Here is a 20126-nt window from a genome sequence, read left to right on the forward strand (position 1 = left end):
AGCTTTGATGCACCTGTACTGACCTCGCCTTCTGGATGATAGCGAGGTGAACAGGCAGTGGCTCGGGTGGTTGTTGTCCTTGATGATCTTTATGGCCTTCCTGTGACATCGGGTGGTGTAGGTGTCCTGGAGGGCAGGTAGTTTGCCCCCGGTGATGCGTTGTGCAGACCTAACTACCCTCTGGAGAGCCTTACGGTTGTGGGCGGAGCAGTTGCCGTACCAGGCGGTGATACAGCCTGACAGGATGCTCTCGATTGTGCATCTGTAGAAGTTTGTGAGTGCTTTTGGTGACAAGCCAAATTTCTTCAGCCTCCTGAGGTTGAAGAGGCGCTGCTGCGCCTTCTTCACGATGCTGTCTGTGTGGGTGGACCAATTCAGTTTGTCTGTGATGTGTACGCCGAGAAACTTAAAACTTACTACCCTCTCCACTACTGTTTCATCGATGTGGATAGGGGGGTGTTCCCTCTGCTGTTTCCTGAAGTCCACAAGCATGTCTGACATCAATGTGTGACCAATTATAATGATACTTTTACATGGTCAATTTCAGAAAATGATATATAACATTAACATACTGTTGGTTTTGGTGTAATGGGATGTTTTGCCTTGTGTGGTAGATTTTGTGGGTTTTGTGGGCTTTGTGTCATGACAGTGTTTTTAGCCCAAACGGTTCAGACGCTACAGACAGAAGTTGGCACATCAGCTTTACCTACTTCAGATGAGTCACGTTCAGACATTACAGACGTTTTCATTTGATTTTCTGGATGTTTCATGGTCTGACAAACACCGGTGTAGCTTGACCACCTTCCACCGCAGATGCGGAAGTCTGACAGGCAGATGTGGTGGGTATTTTTGTATTACGTTGCTAAGACTGACACATGGGTGCGTCAAAAGACTCTTAATTAACCAGTGTTGAAGTAGCTATGAGGTAACTGTGGCTCAATACAGTCAGGCCTCATCAAGTACTGTGTTCTGTAATGTCTAGCTGGTAAATATTTGCAATAAAAGAACTAACCACATTGGGCCTCTCACTGTTCCACCTGTCTTTCCTCAATTGAGTGTATAATATTTAAATGTATAAGAATTACATGTAATGTCCAGGCAAAATTTCCTATTGATATAGTTTGTAACCTCCTGAAAGGAAAAGCTGGATTTGGTAGCCAAATGTGGATGGAAAGTTGAAGGCCTGAAGGCCCGTGTTGACCAGTCCAGATGGCATTGGGAGATACCAGCCATGCAAATGGCAGGGAACACTTTTTCAAAGCAGCTTCTTATCGTCATCTGACGCATCTCTTGTGCTGCTTTCAAGCTTTTTTCACTGTGAGTGTTCAGTCTACCCTGAAGGCCTCCTGGTGATCATGGATTACAAACTGCATCCCACCTGTTGATCACTGGTTTCACAAGTAAAATCCAGGTTTATGAGCAGATTTCTTAAATCAAGGTCAGTATCTCCTCTTCCTGAAAATATATTATCTTTCATAATTTCTACGAAGGACTGCATTTACAAATGGTTCATACTGCTAAATACTTGGTGGTTGCCCTGTATATTCTTATTCAAACGTATGCCAATATTGTCACGACTCCCGCCGAGGGTGGCTCCCCTGCCTGTTCAGACGGCGGTCGTCGTCACCGGCCTACTAGCCGCCACCGATCCCTTTTCCCTTGTCTGTTGGTTTAGTCTTATTAGTTGCACCTGTTTCTTTTCTGTTTCTTGATTTCTGGTCTATGTAAGCCTGTTTGGCCCGCATCGTTTTGCCCTGTGTGCTTGGGCGGGTCAGTGTATCTGCGCCCTGTGTTTGGCGTGACCGTTTTTGTGCCGGAGAGACGTCTGTTATTGAAGCCTCTGCTCTCTGCGCCTGACTCCTACCTTCCACAGCTAGTAACCCGTGACAAATACGTAGTTTGAAAATAACTTTAAACAGAACATTTTATTGTGTGAGTGAAACATTTTGAATATTGTGACATTTTTAAAAATGTAGTTACCAATAATTAGTTAGGCTAGCAGACTGGCTGTATTGTATTGATGTTGAAAATTTGTTTACTTTTAGGGGAGATTTCCAAGACCCAAGACCTGAAAAGTGCTTTCAATTGAGACACTTCAGTTTATTTCTGCTCAAGTTCTTTTTAAATAAAGTGAGCTTCAATAGACCGAAAAGAGGTGTGTCTGGAATAATGTTGCCTGTTTATACAGGCTGCTTCTGCATAGTATTCTGTTCTATTCACACTGCCTGGTGTACCATCTCATTAATGCTCAAATTAATGTCATATTGAGAGGCCATACATTACTTTATAAAAGTGGCTTAATGACTTTTTCTGTGCTGTGATAACCTCTAAACGCACCAGGAGGTTTTGTACACACTAAAACAAGTAGGGTTCCACAAGGGTTCTCTGGGAAGGGTGATGGTTCTTAATACAAATCAAATTTTATTGGTCACATACACATGGTTAGCAGATAGTAATGCGAGTGTAGCGAAATGCGAGTGTAGCGAAATGCCTGTGCTTCTAGTTCCGACAATGCAGTAATATCTATATCTGCGGTGATAAAAAATGTGGAACCACACTGACTCAATGGTTAATTGCCGTTCAAAAAAAGGGTTCTATCCTCTTTCAGTGATTATAAAAATGAAGGGGTGGCTTATTAGAATATTAGAGGCGTGGTTTTTCACGGCTCTTTTTGTCCAACCGTGAGTGAGACTGTCATTCCAGTTTATCTGATCTGTTGTGTTATGCTATTACATTTTGTACAGTATATGTCCAGTGATGGTGTCTTGTGAAAAACGAATGTATAGACTTGTGTCAATTGAGAATGTTTGACTAAGTCAGTAGTTCTCAGCTCTCTCCTCAGCCATTCCAGAGCTAACACACCTGATGCAATTTGTTAATAAACACAATAATACAATGTACACAATAATGAAACATATGGTGTTTTAACAATATAATATGGCTATTAAACCAGAATAAAAAATGTTATAGTTCTAAAAATAACCTTTGAGATAGAGAACCTCCATAAAGGTTCTATAACCCCTATAACCTACATAAAGGTTCTATAAAGAACCATAAAAAAAATGTTAAAAAGGGGAACCATCCCTTTAAACAGAACACCTTTTTTGGTGCTATGTAGAATTTTATTTTTAAGAAAAGGATTCTATATAGCACCATACAAGTTTCATTTAGAACCTTATGAGCATGGTTCTTTATATACAAGGGTTCTGCTATGGTTACAAGCCAAATAACCGCTGTATGGCACTATATAGAACAATTTGTTTTTATTGTGTAATTGTGATAGCCTATAGGTTTAAGTATCATGTAAGATTGTGTAAGATCCAGCTGAATGTGTAGGCCAACCCTTTTCACTGTTAAATTACCTCAAGTAAAATGTTGAGGATTTTTAGTTAATAACCAGAACTCTTATGCGATAAAGAACCTTTGAGTTAAGTGTGAGGTACTTGACGTGGCATCTACGGTTCTTCAGAATTCTAAAGGTTTCTTGAAATATATGGAAGCCTGCAAATGTGTCCCTTTCATATCAGTTAAAGAAGTACAATAACCCCAGGTGTAGGTGTCAATAACCAGAGTTGAACCAAAACGACACCCATCCCTATATTTCCCAGCATGCTCTATTGCAGTTACATTTTTTGAATCGTTTTTATCAATATCGACATTGCCTTCAGAAAGTATTCAAACCCCTTGACTTTTTCTACATTTTGTTGAGTATTAAATTTAGATTTTATGTCACTGGCCTACACACAATACTCCATAATGTCAAAGCTTGTTATGGCAAGCCTAAATAAGTTCATGAGTAAAAATGTGCTTAACCATAGTGATAGGCATTCCGGCTCTTTTCAGTGAGCCGGCTTGTTCGGCTCAGAGGGAAGGGATGTGGCCACTATTTGAAGGGGCTCCTCCAAATAGGATCGGACCTCCATTATGGCATCTGCTGAGGGATTCCTTCGTGCAGCATCCCCAGTTGCTCTCTCGTCAAACAACATCCAAACAGCAGACATTTGTGGCACTACTGCTGGTGCTTCTGCTCCATCTGCTCCCTCTTCTTCCTGTTGCCCTGGTGCTTGAGCCAGCTGACTGTTGGGGCTGTCCCTCACTGCTGCAGAGGTTATTCTTTGAAGAGCCTCATCAATCACTCTGGCATCACTGAAGGCTAACTTCTTAAACCTGGGGTCAAGTGCAGCGGTTTCTGATAGTGCATGATTATATTCCATTCTGTGGAACTTTCTGTCCATTGATGAACATAGGGTGTCAATCAACTATGTCACATGTCCTGTGGTTACATTTGCTTCTCTCTGGCGACTGGCGGTGATTCGCTGCAGACCCTTACACAGAAGTATAATTTTTGAGGCTGTCACATAGCTGAAAAGAGAGAACAGTAACTTATTAGTTCAGGTTCATGTTTTGTCTACTGATACTACATTCTCATCTACTGCTCATATACATATATCATTACTGGATTAAATAATGATGTAGTAATAACTGCTTACTGTACCTCTCTCCACTGATCTCCACAGTGACCTGCTCAAAGGGCTCCAGGACTCTGCACACCACCTCCAATTCCTCTTGGGTCAGAGCATCAACAGGTGCATTGACAATGACCAGGGTAGAGATGATGGCATCCTTTGACTCAAGAAACCGCTTCAACAGAAAACATGTTGAATTCCACTTTGTAGTGCAGTCTTGTTTAGGCCTCAGCTCAGCCATCCCCATCTGGCGTTGTGTAGACTTTTTTCAGCACCTACTGTTCTCCTGTGGAAATATTCCACAGCTGCTTCATCACCTTCAGAGCATCTCTTGGATGATGGGTCCATTTTAAAATGTTCATGGCTTTGGTTATGTTAGCTGCATTGTTGCTAACACAACAGACCACTTTTCCATCTACTTGCCATTCTCTGGCCACTCTCATCAGTTCCTCTGTCAAGTTCCCTGAGGTGTATCTGTCGCTGAACTCAAAGCAGTCCAGAAGACATCGAAAAATATTCAATGAAGTGACATGTAACCGACATGTAAGAAGTGGTTACCCTTGATGTCCAGCAGTCAGTGGTAAGGCAAACTGTAGTAGCTTTTTGGACTCTTTCCCGCATTGAAGCCTGTGTGCTCTCGTACAGCTGTAGAATAAGTGATTTTGAAAGGATTTTCCTGTCTGGAATTGTGTACATTGGATTTCGACTATTGCTATAATTTCTAAAACCTCTGTCCTCCACGATCGAAAATGTCTGGAAATCGGTGGCAGTCATTTTAGCCAATGCAATATAAATGTGGCCTTGTTTTGCTAGAGACATAGACTTTGGCATAAACTGGTCCATAGAAGACTGTGTTGCTGTGGGTCGCGGAGTAGACCTACTTGACTGAGTGGATACATCTCCATGTGTGGAATGGCTGGCTCCACCATTATCACTAGCAGGCCCGATAGTTTCTCGAAGCTCCGCTACAGCTAGCTTCACAGTTGGGTGCACAGTTCGCATATGCCGCTGTAGATTGTGCATAGAACTGGCTTTATATGAGATTTTGTTTTGGCAAATTCTACACTGTGCTCTAACATTGTCTACATTATTAAAATGCATCCAAATTCTACTGTGCTTCAAATCAAATCACATTAAATGTATTTATATAGCCCTTCGTACATCAGCTGATATCTCAAACTGCTGTACAGAAACCCAGCCTAAAACCCCAAACTGCAAGCAATGCAGGTGTAGAAGCACGGTGGCTAGGAAAAACTCCATAGAAACCAAAACCTAGGAAGAAACCTAGAGAGGAACCAGGCTATGAGGGGTGGCCAGTCCTCTTCTGGCTGTGCCGGGTGGAGATTATAACAAAACATGGCCAAGATGTTCAAATGTTCATAAATTACCAGCATGGTCAAATAATAATAATCACAGTAGTTGTCGAGGGTGCAGCAAGTCAGCACCTCAGGAGTAAATGTCAGTTGGCTTTTCATAGCCGATCATTAAGAGTATCTCTACCATTCCTGCTGTCTCTAGAGATGTTGAAAACAGCAGGTCTGGTACAGGTAGCACGTCCGGTGAACAGGTCAGGATTCCATAGCCACAGGCAGAACAGTTGAAACTGGAGCAGCAGCACGGCCAGGTGGACTGGGGACAGCAAGGAGTCATCATGCCAGGTAGTCCTGAGGCATGGTCCTAGGGCTCAGGTCCTCCAAGAGAGAGAGAGAAAGAAAGAAAGAAAGAAAGAAAGAAAGAAAGAAAGAAAGAAAGAAAGAAGGAAAGAAGGAAAGATGGAAAGAAGGAAAGAAGGAAAGAAGGAAAGAAGGAAAGAAGGAAAGAAAGCAAGAAAGAGAGAATTAGAGAATTAGAGAGAGCATACTTAAATTCACACAGGACACCGGATAAGACAGGAGATACTTATCCAGATACTCCAGATTTAGCAAACTGACCCTAGCCCCCCGACACATAAACTACTGCAGCATAAATACTGGAGGCTGAGACAGGAGGGGTCAGGAGACACTGTGGCCTCATCTGATTATACCTCTGGACAGGGCCAAACAGGAAAGATATAACCCCACCCACTTTGCCAAATCACAGCCCCCACACCACTAGAGGGATATCTTCAACCACCAACTTACCATCCTGAGACAAGACCGAGTATAGCCCACAAAGATCTCCGCCACGGCACAACCCAAGGGGGGGGTGCCAACCCAGACAGGAAGATCACGTCAGTGACTCAACCCACTCAAGTGACGCACCCCTCCTAGGGACGGCAAAGAGCACCAGTAAGCCAGTGACTCAGCCCCTGTAATAGGGTTAGAGGCAGAGAATCCCAGTGGAGAGAGGGGTACCGGCCAGGCAGAGACAGCAAGGGTGGTTCGTTGCTCCAGAGTCTTTCCGTTCACCTTCACACTCCTGGGCCAGACTGCACTCAATCATATGACCCACTAAAGAGATGAGTCTTCAGTAGAGGTTGAGACCGAGTCTGCATCTCTCACATGGGTAGGCAGACAATTCAATAAAAATTTAGCTCTATAGGAGAAAGCCCTGCCTCCAACTGTTTGCTTAGAAATTCTAGGGACAATTAGGAGGCCTGCGTCTTGTGACCCTAGCGTACGTGTAGGTATGTACAGCAGGACCAAATCAGAGAGATAGGTAGGAGCAAGCCCATGTAATGCTTTGTAGGTTAGCAGTAAAACCTTGAAATCAGCCCTTGCCTTAACAGGAAGCCAGTGTAGTGAGGCTAGTACTGGACTAATATGATCAAATGTTTTGGTTCTAGTCAGGATTTTAGCAGACGTATTTAGCACTACCTGAAGTTTATTTAGTGCTTTAACCGGGTAGCCGGTAAGTAGAGCATTGCAGTAGTCAAACCTAGAAGTAACTAAAGCATGGATACATTTTTCTGCATCATTTTTGGACAGAAAGTTTCTGATTTTTGCAATGTTACATAGATGGAAAAAGCTGTCTTTGAAACAGTCTTGATATGTTCGTCAAAAGAGAGATCCAGAGGTTCCAGAGTAACGCAGAGGTCCTTCACAGGTTTATTTTAGACGACTGTACAACCATTAAGATTAATTGTCAGATTCAACAGAAGATCACTTTGTTTCTTGGGACCTAGAACAAGCATCTCTGTTTTGTCCGAGTTTAAAAGTAGAATGTTTGCAGCCATCCACTTCCTTTGAAATTGAAATGTACAGCTGTGTGTCATCCGCATAGCAGTGAAAGTTAACATTATGTTTTCGAATGACATCCCCAAGAGGTAAAATACAGTGCCTTGCGAAAGTATTCGGCCCCCTTGAACTTTGCGACCTTTTGCCACATTTCAGGCTTCAAACATAAAGATATAAAACTGTATTTTTTTGTGAAGAATCAACAACAAGTGGGACACAATCATGAAGTGGAACGACATTTATTGGATATTTCAAACTTTTTTAACAAATCAAAAACTGAAAAATTGGGCGTGCAAAATGATTCAGCCCCCTTAAGTTAATACTTTGTAGCGCCACCTTTTGCTGCGATTACAGCTGTAAGTCGCTTGGGGTATGTCTCTATCAGTTTTGCACATCGAGAGACTGACATTTTTTCCCATTCCTCCTTGCAAAACAGCTCGAGCTCAGTGAGGTTGGATGGAGAGCATTTGTGAACAGCAGTTTTCAGTTCTTTCCACAGATTCTCGATTGGATTCAGGTCTGGACTTTGACTTGGCCATTCTAACACCTGGATATGTTTATTTTTGAACCATTCCATTGTAGATTTTGCTTTATGTTTTGGATCATTGTCTTGTTGGAAGACAAATCTCCGTCCCAGTCTCAGGTCTTTTGCAGACTCCATCAGGTTTTCTTCCAGAATGGTCCTGTATTTGGCTCCATCCATCTTCCCATCAATTTTAACCATCTTCCCTGTCCCTGCTGAAGAAAAGTAGGCCCAAACCATGATGCTACCACCACCATGTTTGACAGTGGGGATGGTGTGTTCAGCTGTGTTGCTTTTACGCCAAACATAACGTTTTGCATTGTTGCCAAAAAGTTCATTTTTGGTTTAATCTGACCAGAGCACCTTCTTCCACATGTTTGGTGTGTCTCCCAGGTGGCTTGTGGCAAACTTTAAACGACACTTTTTATGGATATCTTTAAGAAATGGCTTTCTTCTTGCCACTCTTCCATAAAGGCCAGATTTGTGCAATATACGACTGATTGTTGTCCTATGGACAGAGTCTCCCACCTCAGCTGTAGATCTCTGCAGTTCATCCAGAGTGATCATGGGCCTCTTGGCTGCATCTCTGATCAGTCTTCTCCTTGTATGAGCTGAAAGTTTAGAGGGACGGCCAGGTCTTGGTAGATTTGCAGTGGTCTGATACTACTTCCATTTCAATATTATCGCTTGCACAGTGCTCCTTGGGATGTTTAAAGCTTGGGAAATCTTTTTGTATCCAAATCCGGCTTTAAACTTCTTCACAACAGTATCTCGGACCTGCCTGGTGTGTTCCTTGTTCTTCATGACGCTCTCTGCGCTTTTAACGGACCTCTGAGACTATCACAGTGCAGGTGCATTTATACGGAGACTTGATTACACACAGGTAGATTGTATTTATCATCATTAGTCATTTAGGTCAACATTGGATCATTCAGAGATCCTCACTGAACTTCTGGAGAGAGTTTGCTGCACTGAAAGTAAAGGGGCTGAATAATTTTGCACGCCCAATTTTTCAGTTTTTGATTTGTTAAAAAAGTTTGAAATATCCAATAAATGTCGTTCCACTTCATGATTGTGTCCCACTTGTTGTTGATTCTTCACAAAAAAATACAGTTTTATATCTTTATGTTTGAAGCTTGAAATGTGGCAAAAGGTCGCAAAGTTCAAGGGGGCCCAATACTTTCGCAAGGCACTGTATATACCTTGAGGAACACCGAAATTTACAGTTGATTTGTCAGAGGACAAACCACAGAGACAAACTGATTTCTTTCCGACAGATAAGATCTGAACCAGGCCAGAACTTGTCCGTGTAGACCAATTTGGGTTTCCAATCTCTCCAAAAGAATGTGGTGATCGATGGTATCAAAAGCAGCACTACGGGCTAGGAGCACGAGGACAGATGCAGAGCCTCTGTCTGACGCCATTAAAGGTAATTTACCACCTTCACAAGTGCAGTCTCAGTGCTATGATGTGGTCTAAAACCAGACTGAAGCATTTCATATACATTTTTTGTCTTCTGGAAGGCAGTGAGTTTCTGCGCAACAGCTTTTCTAAAAAATTTGAGAGGAATGGAAGATTCGATATAGGCCGATAGTTTTTTATATTTTCTGGGTCAAGGTTTGGCTTTTTCAAGAGAGGCTTTATTACTGCCACTTTTAGTGAGTTTGGTACACATCCGATGGATAGAGAGACGTTTATTATATTCAACATAGGAGGGCCAAGCACAGGAAGCATCTCTTTCTGTAGCTTGGTTGGAATAGGGTCCAGTATGCAGCTTGAAGGTTTAGAAACCATGATTATTTTCATCATTGTGTCAAGAGATATAGTACTAAAACATTTGAGTGTCTCTCTTGATCCTAGGTCCTGACAGAGTTGTGCAGACTCAGCACAACTGAGCTTTGGAGGAATACGCAGGTTTAAAGAGGAGTCCGTAATTTGCTTTCTAATAATCATGATCTTTTCCTCAAAGAAGTTCATGAATTTATTACTGCTGAAGTGAAAGCCATCCTCACTTGGGGGAATGCTGCTTTTTAGTTAGCTTTGCGACAGTATCAAAAAGAAATGCTTCCAACTCATTTTCCAGCTGTTGTTTTCACAGCTGTCCTTCCTCTCTCTCCTAGGCTGCTAAGTGTGTGACTGTGAGTGAGTTGGCTCGGCCCTCCCTCACGCATCTTTGGTTCATTGGTTGACACTGCGTGTCTGATTGACAGGAACAACAGGTGAGGCTGTTAGTCTGAGCAGACAGTCAGAACGAATGTCTGCGCTTGAGAATTTAGGCCTATATTATTTTTTTTATTTTTTCGTTCTTTGAATTAGTTAATTCTATTCATTCAAATCTTTTGATTATTCATATCTTAATTTTATTATATTTTTATAAATAGATTTGGCTCTTCTGATATGCGAGCCGGCTCCCAACGTTCACACTTACAAGAGCCGGCTCTTAGAGCCGACTCGTTCACGAACGACCCAACACTACTTAACAAGTCACATAATAAGTTGCATGGACTCACTGTGTGCGCAAACATAGTGTTTAAAACCTGATTTTTGAATGACTACCTCATCTCTCTACCCCACACATAAACTTATCTACAAGGTCCCTCAGTTGAGCATTGTATTTCAAACACAAAATCAACCACAAACACCAGGGAGGTTTTCCAAAGCCTCGCAAATAAGGGCACCTATTGGTAGATGTGTAACAGAAAAGGGGGGGAAAGCAGACATTGAATATCTCTTTGAGCATGGTGAAGTTATTAAGTTATTACACTTTGGATGGTGTATCAATACACCCGGTCACTACAAAGATGCAGACGTCCTTCCTAACTCCGTTGCCGGAGACAAAGGAAACCTTTCAGGGATTTCACCATGAGGCCAACGGGTGACTTTAAAACCGTTGTAGAGTTTAATGGCTGTGAAGGGAGAAAACTGAGGATGGATCAACAACATTGTAGTTTCCACAAAACGAACCTAAATTATAGAGTGAAAAGAAGGAAGCCTGTACAGAATAAAACCATTTCAAAACATGCATCCTGTTTGCAATAACGCATTAAAGTAAAACGGCAAAGAATGTGGCAAAGAAATTAACTTCATGTCCTGAATACAACGTGTTATGTTGGGGCAAATCCAACACAACACTTCACTGAGTACCACTCTTCATATTTTCAAACAATGTGGTGGCTGCATTATGTTATGTGTATGCTTGTGATCGTCAAAGACTAGGGAGTTTTTTAGGGATACAAATAAACGGAATAAAGATAATCACATGCAAAATCCTATTCAATCTGCTTTCCAACAGACATTGAGAGACAAATTCACCTTTCAGCAGGACAATAACCTAAAAGACAAGGCCAAATGTACACTTGAGTTGCTTACCAATACAACATTGAATGTTCCTGAGTGGCCTAGTTAGAGTTTTGACTGAAATCGGCTTGAAACTCTATGGCAAGACTTCAAAATGTCTGTCAAAGCAATTTTTTTAATAATAATGTATGATCCAGGTGTGCAAAACTCTTAGAGACTTATCCAGAAAGATATGTATTGACTCAGAGGTGTGAATATTTATGTAAATTTGATATTTCTGTATTTCATTTTCAACACATTTGCAAAATTTTATAAAAACATGTTTCACTTTGTCATTATGGGGTATTGTGTGTAGATGGGTGAGAAAAAAATATTTATTCCATTTTGAATTCAGACTGTAACACATCAAAATGTGGAAAAAGTTAAGGGGTTTGAATACTTTCTGAAGGGACTCTTCCGACATGTAAATTATTGAGAGGACATACAGAAAAGTGTACATAGTACGTGCATTGTTCTGGGTTTTGTTTATTGATCAGAGAGATTGACAAGAGTCATTCAGTGCACCATCAGCAGTTCAGCAGGGCAAGCTCACTGCCTGCTGTGTTTGTGTTACGGGGAAAATGCAAAGTAATGCAAAGGAATGTTTGTCTAGTTAAATTCTGAGTTTGTGTCCTTCAGGGAACGGAGCACATGAGATAAGAGGTTAGTAATGGTTCTGAAGTGTATTCGTTATTTAAGTAGCTACCTCACAGGGAAATATTAAAAAATAAAATAAAAAACATTCCCAGAGATGGATAATAACGTCTGAATAGAAGAATAAAAGCAACAAATAGACACAGACTCAAATGAGACAAATATAACAACAATGGGAATGGACTATCAGAAAAGTGATGTTATGTCTTCACTTTTTGTTTCACTCGACGAGCCAAACATTGTAATTAAGTAATGTGTCCAAATGATTGAAGCAGTGTCCATCTTCTTTACTTCCATCAGACAAACGATGTGGGCCAGAGCTGTAATACTTTTCATTGGTGTGGTATTCCATTGCCAGCAGGTAAGCAGTACATTGTAATGGTATTTGAAATGAGCCAGTAAGACAATTTACACAGGAGCCATGGATGTTAGCCAAGTAAATCAAGTATAGCACAGATAAAAACAAAACATGTTATAGAGAAATGGAAGTAACCTAATTAATGCATATTATCTCACAGATGAATTCTAGTGGTCAGAGAGGGTGTGGTATATGGCCAATATACCACGGTTAAGGGCTGTTCTTATGCACAACGCAATGCAGAGTGCCTGGATACAGCCCTTAGCTGTATTGGCCATATATTGCTATTATAAACTGGTTACCAATGTAATTAGAGTAGTAAAAATAAATGTTTTGTCATACCCGTGGTATACAGTCTGATATACTATGGCTGGCAGCCAATCAGCATTCAGGGCTCAAATCAGCCAGTTTATAATGTCCCTTTAGGGATGAAATATAATGTGTCTCTCTCTTCATTGACACAGGCCTTAGCAGTGGGTGAGTTATTTTTGCATTTATGTCTGAATACATAACAAACCAAGCAGCTTACTCTCTATGAAAATAACCATAAAGGGAATACATGAGGAAAGGTGACTAAGTAACTCACACAAGCAGATGCACACGTGGAGACCCTCTCCTCTTATCATTTCAATCAGAAGTCGAACAGGCTCTCATGCCTATTTGCCAAAATGTTTCCTTTATGTCACTGATTGTTTTAGATACCTACATGGCTGAGTTCATGATAGAAAGCAATGCTACGTTGTACGTCTCTGGTGCTCTATCAGCAATCAAGCAAAAAGCAACACCTAATACAACAATGACTATTGAACTGCTTGAACTAACAGCAGGTACAGTATCACTATTTCTACCAAATATGGTTTCATAGAGAAAAATGTGTTTAAAATGATTCTCTGTCAGTGTTTCGTCCATAGCCCGATTGATAATGTGTGTTTCTTTGTAGAATGTAAAATTGTCGGGAATGCTTCTACGTGTAACTGTTCATCAGCGTACATCTGGAGTAACGACGTGTGTGGCAATTTCCAGTGTTGCGATGACTCATATTGTAAAGCAAATATTTCTCACTACCCAGCCCTCTGCATACCCAAAGTGAAAGGTACTATTGCTGATACTGTTATTTCTGCTATCGTTCTTCTATATGATCAATAGCCTAGCCCTAGTTGATACTATTAAACACGTATTGTTATGATTCCTTCTTCATTGTATCATTGTTGCTGTTGTTTCTACTAATTGTCATCCACTGCTATTATTAATGTGGTTATTGTTATTGTTGCAGTGTTACTGTATATTTTACACTGTTGTAATTGTTTGTTTTTGTTGACATAGTTCGCTTTAATGGAACAGTCCAAGTGAGAATAACAATTCATCAAACTGATACTATCAAAATACAGGTACATTTGTATTTTTATTCAAATTCGCTGAAATAGTAGTTTTGGTTGTGATAAAAATGATTAACATCTATAGTGAGTTAAAGTGACACACACTATATGTAATATTGATGATAAAATATCCTTTCCCTCTCAGCTTACAGATGGTTTTAAACAATTACATGGGTTTGAGTGCCTCAATGTGTCTGGACCGAGGTAAGGAAATCTAAATGTATTGGATGTATTTTCTCATTGCTTAATTTTTGGCAGAGTGCTTGTTTTTCTCCCCAAAGGTGCAACATCAATTTCTGATTTTGTCTCCCTTTCACCCATTGGCAACTCAATATGGACACATAAGGGATGATGGACAAATTGTTGATTTCAAAGTGGATCTCAGTGTCATATTTCTGACTGATAGACTTGCAAAAATAATAGCTGACCTGGAACCTACTGTTGGCAAAATAGCTGTTGAAACATCAGGTAAATGCCCTGCCCCTTCCAATACAGTACAGTCACTTCACGTAGTGATATTAAGACCATGAGTAGATCTGCCAAAAACACCCGGGCATTAGGCTCAGATAAGTCACACGAGAAAATATTATATACAGAATATATATATTTTTTAAAATGGAGTCTCTGCACACTCTAATCAGTTGTAGTTTCAGAGTTTAACTTGCTAAGCTTTCAATACTAATGATGACCTTCGCCGGACCATACAAACAAGTGCAGAGACAGTTTCATACTGAGAAATGTGGCAAGGATTATGGTATGAAATAGATTATGTTATGTTGGAAATTATTATGTAAAGCGTGTAAGGATGTATTGTATTATTTATTGCATTGATACTGTATGTTTTTGCTTTTCCACAGGACTCGTGAGCATTCAGTATCCAAGGGACACAGTGAAATTCTCCTCAACACCGACGCTAAACTGCAGATTTGAAGAGAAAACAAACGGCTCTTGGAACTGGAACCTGTTAAAAGGAAATAAGACATTTGATCTGAACACTGGAAGCAGCATAACCGTCTCATTACCCAATGAAACGCCACACAATTGTACCACAGTCCAAATTATAAGGTTGTCAGGGAACTGGGCAGGTGAGTCTGAGAGACCTATGATGCTTGCCAACATAAGTTGAGGGTGTAGGATTCTATTTCATGTTTATGAAGCCATTATACATATAGCATATCATTTTGTTCGATGCTGAAATAGGCCCACTGTTGGTAATGATTCTTGCTTTTTGAGTGATGATTAACTATTTTATCCCTCTCTTAATGCTTCTGAAGGGATTTATAAGTGTGGATTTTCCAAAGGGTCCATTGTGCACGCAGCCACTGCAGAGTTGAAGGTAGCCCTGCTACCAGATAAGATCACCATGACGATTGACCCACTGACTGTAGAATGCCAAGATGGAGTGCCTCCTGTGACAGTCACCGCAACCATCGATAACAGCACAGAGCAATACACGGTCACTTGGTCATACCAAAATAATCTCCAAACTCCAAATCTCCAAACTCAACCAGGTACCAGGAACTCTTAGTCTTGTGTCTTGAACTACGTATCACCTTGTTTATTTTTGTGCTCAAAATGATTAAAGTTGCAGTAACTTGATAATAAATAAGCAGTTGCTTATCAACAGATAGTTTGTTGATAGTATGACCATCTGTAGAGCATCTACAGATGGAAAATCTTCACTATCCAAATAAAGTGTGACCACATTCTATTCTAGTACCACCAGCGGGGATAGCCTACACCACAGAGATAATTATAAATTGCAGTCCATCAAGCTCACCCCATGTTGTCATCGTCAGCTTTACAAACCAGATGGATGAGATCAAGAAAGCAAGCATAACTATCCCAGTGATATATGGTATGTTCAGATTGTATGAGTCCATAAAAGAAAAGGGAAAAAAGAAAAAGACATTCCAGTTAATTACTATCCCTCAAATGTGTTTCTTATGTGATTGGTTAAAGTCCCCTTACATCCAGAAGGGATGAAGAAGATGAGGCTTAATTCCCATTAATACTCTTTACTGCTGTTTATATTCAGCTCATGACAAGAACCAGGCTTGTCCTGAAGACAATAATGTTTGGCCAAAAACCCCAAAAGGTGTAACTGTCACCATCCGAAAATGTGAGGTGAATAGAGTTGGGTACAAAGAGCGGACATGCAAGGGGCCTGAGTGGATGGAGGTGCTGGATAACTGTGTCAATGAGGAGCTCAACAAAGTTGTCAATGCAGCAGCAGTGAGTATGACCTTTCACCTTCTGCACTCACACAACTCTTATACTGTGAAGTTGATACGGAACGTTGGTAATGTCTTGGTGAATGCCTACATTTTCTGTAAAAGTGCATTCCTGCCATTTAGTAATATGACAACACTACTCACGGGTATGTCATATGATATATCACATTCTTCAACTACACATCCAGCCAATGGAATGCTGTGTGACTTGCGTTGAAATACTCTGGGCCTGTAGAATGTGTTGGTATAGGAAACCAAGTTACTATTCCATGTTTGTTTTTACATCACAGAGTTTTAAAGAGGGACTTGGGGCCACTCTGCAGGTTGCTATTCAAATCTTTTCTGATTTGAAGAAGAGCATGGTTGCTGACTCAGTTGCTGATCTGAGTGCATCCATCAATGTGCTGGATACCATGTCGAGTGCATCAGAAACCATCACCCTGGATAACTCCATTTTAGATGTGAGCCATACCCCAAATAACTGTTATACAGTCGTGTACAATATATCTCATACAGAAACATAAATGTGTATTTATTTTTCAGACATTTCTTGATGCTGCGAGCAACATGTTGAATAACACTTGGAAGGCAGTCAACAAAACCCTTGAATACGACATGTCCTCAAAATACCTCACGTCTATCGAGGGTCTAGTGAATAACATCAAAATGAATACCAGTGACGGAAATGACACCCCAAATATACAACTCAAACTCTGCAATGTTCAAAACGGCACATCTTGCAATGACATTGTGTTTGGTGTAGAGGTCAAATTGGCCCTGTCCTCGGGAATAGTGAAAACTGTGGGAGTAAAAAACCTAGCTGAGAAATTAAACAATTCTAAATTCTCAGACTATAAATTCCCTAGCATTGTGGTGTCAGCCACACTGCAAAACAGCAATGACTCCAAAATAGACATCAAATTGGACTTTCCCATCAACCAGTCGATGACTCAAGACTCCAACATCCTCTGTGTGTTCTGGAACACCACATTGAACGAATGGTCTGAAGAAGGCTGCAAGTGGAAGAAAGGGGTCAACAATAGAAGCCATTGCGAGTGCACCCACCTGACCTCCTTTTCAGTGCTGATGTCAAAGATCCCGGTGACCCTGCTCTTTCTGGATGAGATCACCTACGTGGGCCTCGGCGTGTCCATCTGCTCCCTCATCATCTTCCTCATCATCGAGGCGCTGGTGTGGTCGGCCGTCGTCAAGTCCAACCTCTCGCACTTCCGCCACACGGCCCTGGTCAACATCTCTCTGTGCCTGTTACTGGCCGACTGCAGTTTCCTGGCCTCCTGCTTCCCCAGCATCAAAACCTCTACCTGGTGCCTCGTCCTGACCGTGACCAAGCAGTACTTCTTCCTGGCTATGTTCTGCTGGATGCTATGCCTCAGCATCATGCTACTACACCAGCTCATCTTCATCTTCCACCCGCTGAGGAAGAGGGTATATCTGCTCCTGTCCACCATCCTCGGCTACATCTGTCCCACAGTGATAGTGTCAGCTACCTATGTGTACTACAAATACACAGGGAAACCCTACCACAACACGGAAACCTGCTGGCTCACTTACGAGGGGCCTCTGAAGGGGTCCATTCACGCATTTCTTCTGCCAGTCGGGACGATTATTTTGATGAATCTCTTCTCCATGGGTGTTGTCATCATGACACTCCTAAAGTCCACTGTCTCTGATGGGAGTAAAGCCGATGAGAAAGAGGCAGCCAAAAGCATCATGAAAGTGATGGTCTTTTTAACGCCAGTCTTTGGAGTAACATGGGTTTTGGGATTCTTTGTGTTGCTCATTGATATCAACAAACCAATGGGTGTTCTGATGAATTATGCTTTCACCATCATAAACTCCTTTCAGGTACTTTGTCATCCATTTTCCATTACAGATATTCCTGTCTGAAATTATTGAGTGAAACTAGCTGTAATTAGTTTTTACCATTGTATTCATTGTGTGGTGTTTTTCAGGGCCTCTTCATTTTGCTGACTGGATGTTTTGCAGAGAAAAGGGTATTTGTCCATCCTTAAAGATATAGATATCATTTAGATATGAATGAAAGCTATAATTGAATAGTGTTACAATAGTGAATAATGTATACTAACTGTATAGATATTATGTACCCTTACTACGACTCCTTCTTTGTCATGTTAATACCAGGTGAAAGATGAGGTGTTGAAACTTTTCTTGGCTGGGGTGAGTTCTGATCTTTTTCCCCCTGCTTTTGTTGTCTTTCTTTTCAAGTGGTGTTGGAGGGCCAGTAGGAGGCACTCTTTCCTCTGGTCTAAAAAATATCCCAATGCCCCAGGGCAGTGATTGGGGACACTGCCCTGTGTAGGGTGCCGTCTTTCGGATGGAACGTTAAACGGGTGTCCTGACTCTCTGAGGTCATTAAAGATCCCATGGCACTTATCGTAAGAGTAGGGGTGTTAACCCCGGTGTCCAAACCATCACGGTCACCTAATAATCCCCAGTTTACAATTGGCTCATTCATCCCCCTCCTCTCCCCTGTAACTATTCCCCAGGTCGTTGCTGTAAATGAGAACGTGTTCTCAGTCAACTTACCTGGTAAAATAACGGATAAATAAAAAAATAAAATACAAATTATAGAGCAGTCAAATGTGGTTAAATCTTTCTTCAAGTTGCTCTTATACCTGTGTAGGAATGCTATAATTACGCTAGTTACAACATTGTACTTCCATAGTACTATGGTAATTGTCTTGTAATGACATAGTAATGGAAGCAATAAGGCCCGAGGAGGTGTGGTATATGGCCAATATACCATGGCTATGGGCTGTTCTTAGGCAAGGCCCAACACGGAATTCCTGGATACAGCCATTAGCCGTGGTATATTGGCCCTATATCACAAACCCCCAAGGTGCCTTATTGCCATTATACACTTTTTACCAATTTAATTAGAGCAGTAAAAATAAATGTTTTGTCATACCCGTGGTATACAGTCTGATATACCACGGCTGTCAGCCAATCAGCATTCGGGGCTCGAACCACCCAGTTTATAAAGACTGTTTAATAACAAAAAACGCCCAGTTCTATTCCTTTGTAATTAGAAAGCAAAGCAAAATAAAGCACCATGTATCAATATTGTAATGCCAGTGTAATTACAGTGTTACTACACAGAAAAGCAACATAGTGTCATGTGTTACTGAAAGCACAGATATAAATCTGCCCACCTCTCTCACCAGGCACCTACTACCAAAGGGACAAGTGAGAGTATAAAAAACCTGACAAAGTCCACTTCAAATAACTGATGAACATCAAGGTTTGTACAGTCTTGATACAAGACAAACATGTATGCTGCTAAACACGTGTCATTTCAATAATTAAATTAACACCTAACTCTTAACTCCTTAATTAGTCAAACCAGGCATTCTAGTACTGGGCTGTAACAAAAGCCTGCACACTTTAAGGGTCTGCACGATTGGGGAATGAAATACACTGTACTCATCATATGTTTTCTGCCTCAGAAAACTAGCTATATTCTGGATCAAGCTATATACTGGATCAGGACCAACCCATATGTCTGCCACTACTCTCACCCAGACAGAAACATCCACCTGGTTGTTTCCTCAAAGACAGGGATGGCTGTGGTTTAGGTGGTGTTTAGACAGGTCTTATCATGATTTCATTATATTATGTCAATTACCTATCAAGTTTCATATTAATATCTGAACTCCTAGACATGAATCAATTGCTAAACACATCTTTGTGATTTCCTGTACACTTACAGTGCCTTGCGAAAGTATTCGGCCCCCTTGAACTTTGCGACCTTTTGCCACATTTCAGGCTTCAAACATAAAGATATAAAACTGTATTTTTTGTGAAGAATCAACAACAAGTGGGACAAAATCATGAAGTGGAACGACATTTATTGGATATTTCAAACTTTTTTAACAAATCAAAAACTGAAAAATTGGGCGTGCAAAATTATTCAGCCCCTTTACTTTCAGTGCAGCAAACTCTCTCCAGAAGTTCAGTGAGGATCTCTGAATGATCCAATGTT

General features: G+C 41.0%; 1 protein-coding gene across 1 annotated transcript; it reads left to right on the top strand.

Moving 5' to 3' along the window:
* Positions 1–415: 415 nt before the first annotated feature.
* LOC110529668 (adhesion G-protein coupled receptor F3) lies at positions 416–19887 on the top strand. Its single transcript, XM_021612099.2, has 18 exons — positions 416–1438; positions 12435–12495; positions 12957–12969; positions 13191–13319; positions 13433–13585; positions 13816–13880; positions 14014–14072; positions 14215–14336; positions 14726–14953; positions 15143–15379; positions 15586–15726; positions 15907–16103; positions 16393–16563; positions 16646–17968; positions 18076–18117; positions 18266–18301; positions 19309–19385; positions 19591–19887. Exons 1-17 carry the CDS (start codon positions 1416–1418, stop codon positions 19372–19374), a joined length of 3066 nt encoding a protein of 1021 aa, XP_021467774.2. The 5' UTR covers positions 416–1415; the 3' UTR covers positions 19375–19385; positions 19591–19887.
* The last annotated feature ends 239 nt before the right edge of the window (positions 19888–20126 follow it).

Source organism: Oncorhynchus mykiss, chromosome 8 (genome assembly GCF_013265735.2).
Source record: "Oncorhynchus mykiss isolate Arlee chromosome 8, USDA_OmykA_1.1, whole genome shotgun sequence".
Taxonomy (NCBI): domain Eukaryota; kingdom Metazoa; phylum Chordata; class Actinopteri; order Salmoniformes; family Salmonidae; genus Oncorhynchus; species Oncorhynchus mykiss.

What these genes read in the sequence shown, in the direction of transcription:
- LOC110529668 (XM_021612099.2), top strand. Translation starts at nt 1,416, where the DNA reads ATGAGCAGATTTCTTAAATCAAG. An exon ending in GTTGTCAGGGAACTGGGCAG is followed by an intron (nt 14,954 to 15,142) that starts GTGAGTCTGAGA and finishes ATGCTTCTGAAG; the next exon opens with GGATTTATAAGTGTGGATTT. An exon ending in AACTATCCCAGTGATATATG is followed by an intron (nt 15,727 to 15,906) that starts GTATGTTCAGAT and finishes GTTTATATTCAG; the next exon opens with CTCATGACAAGAACCAGGCT.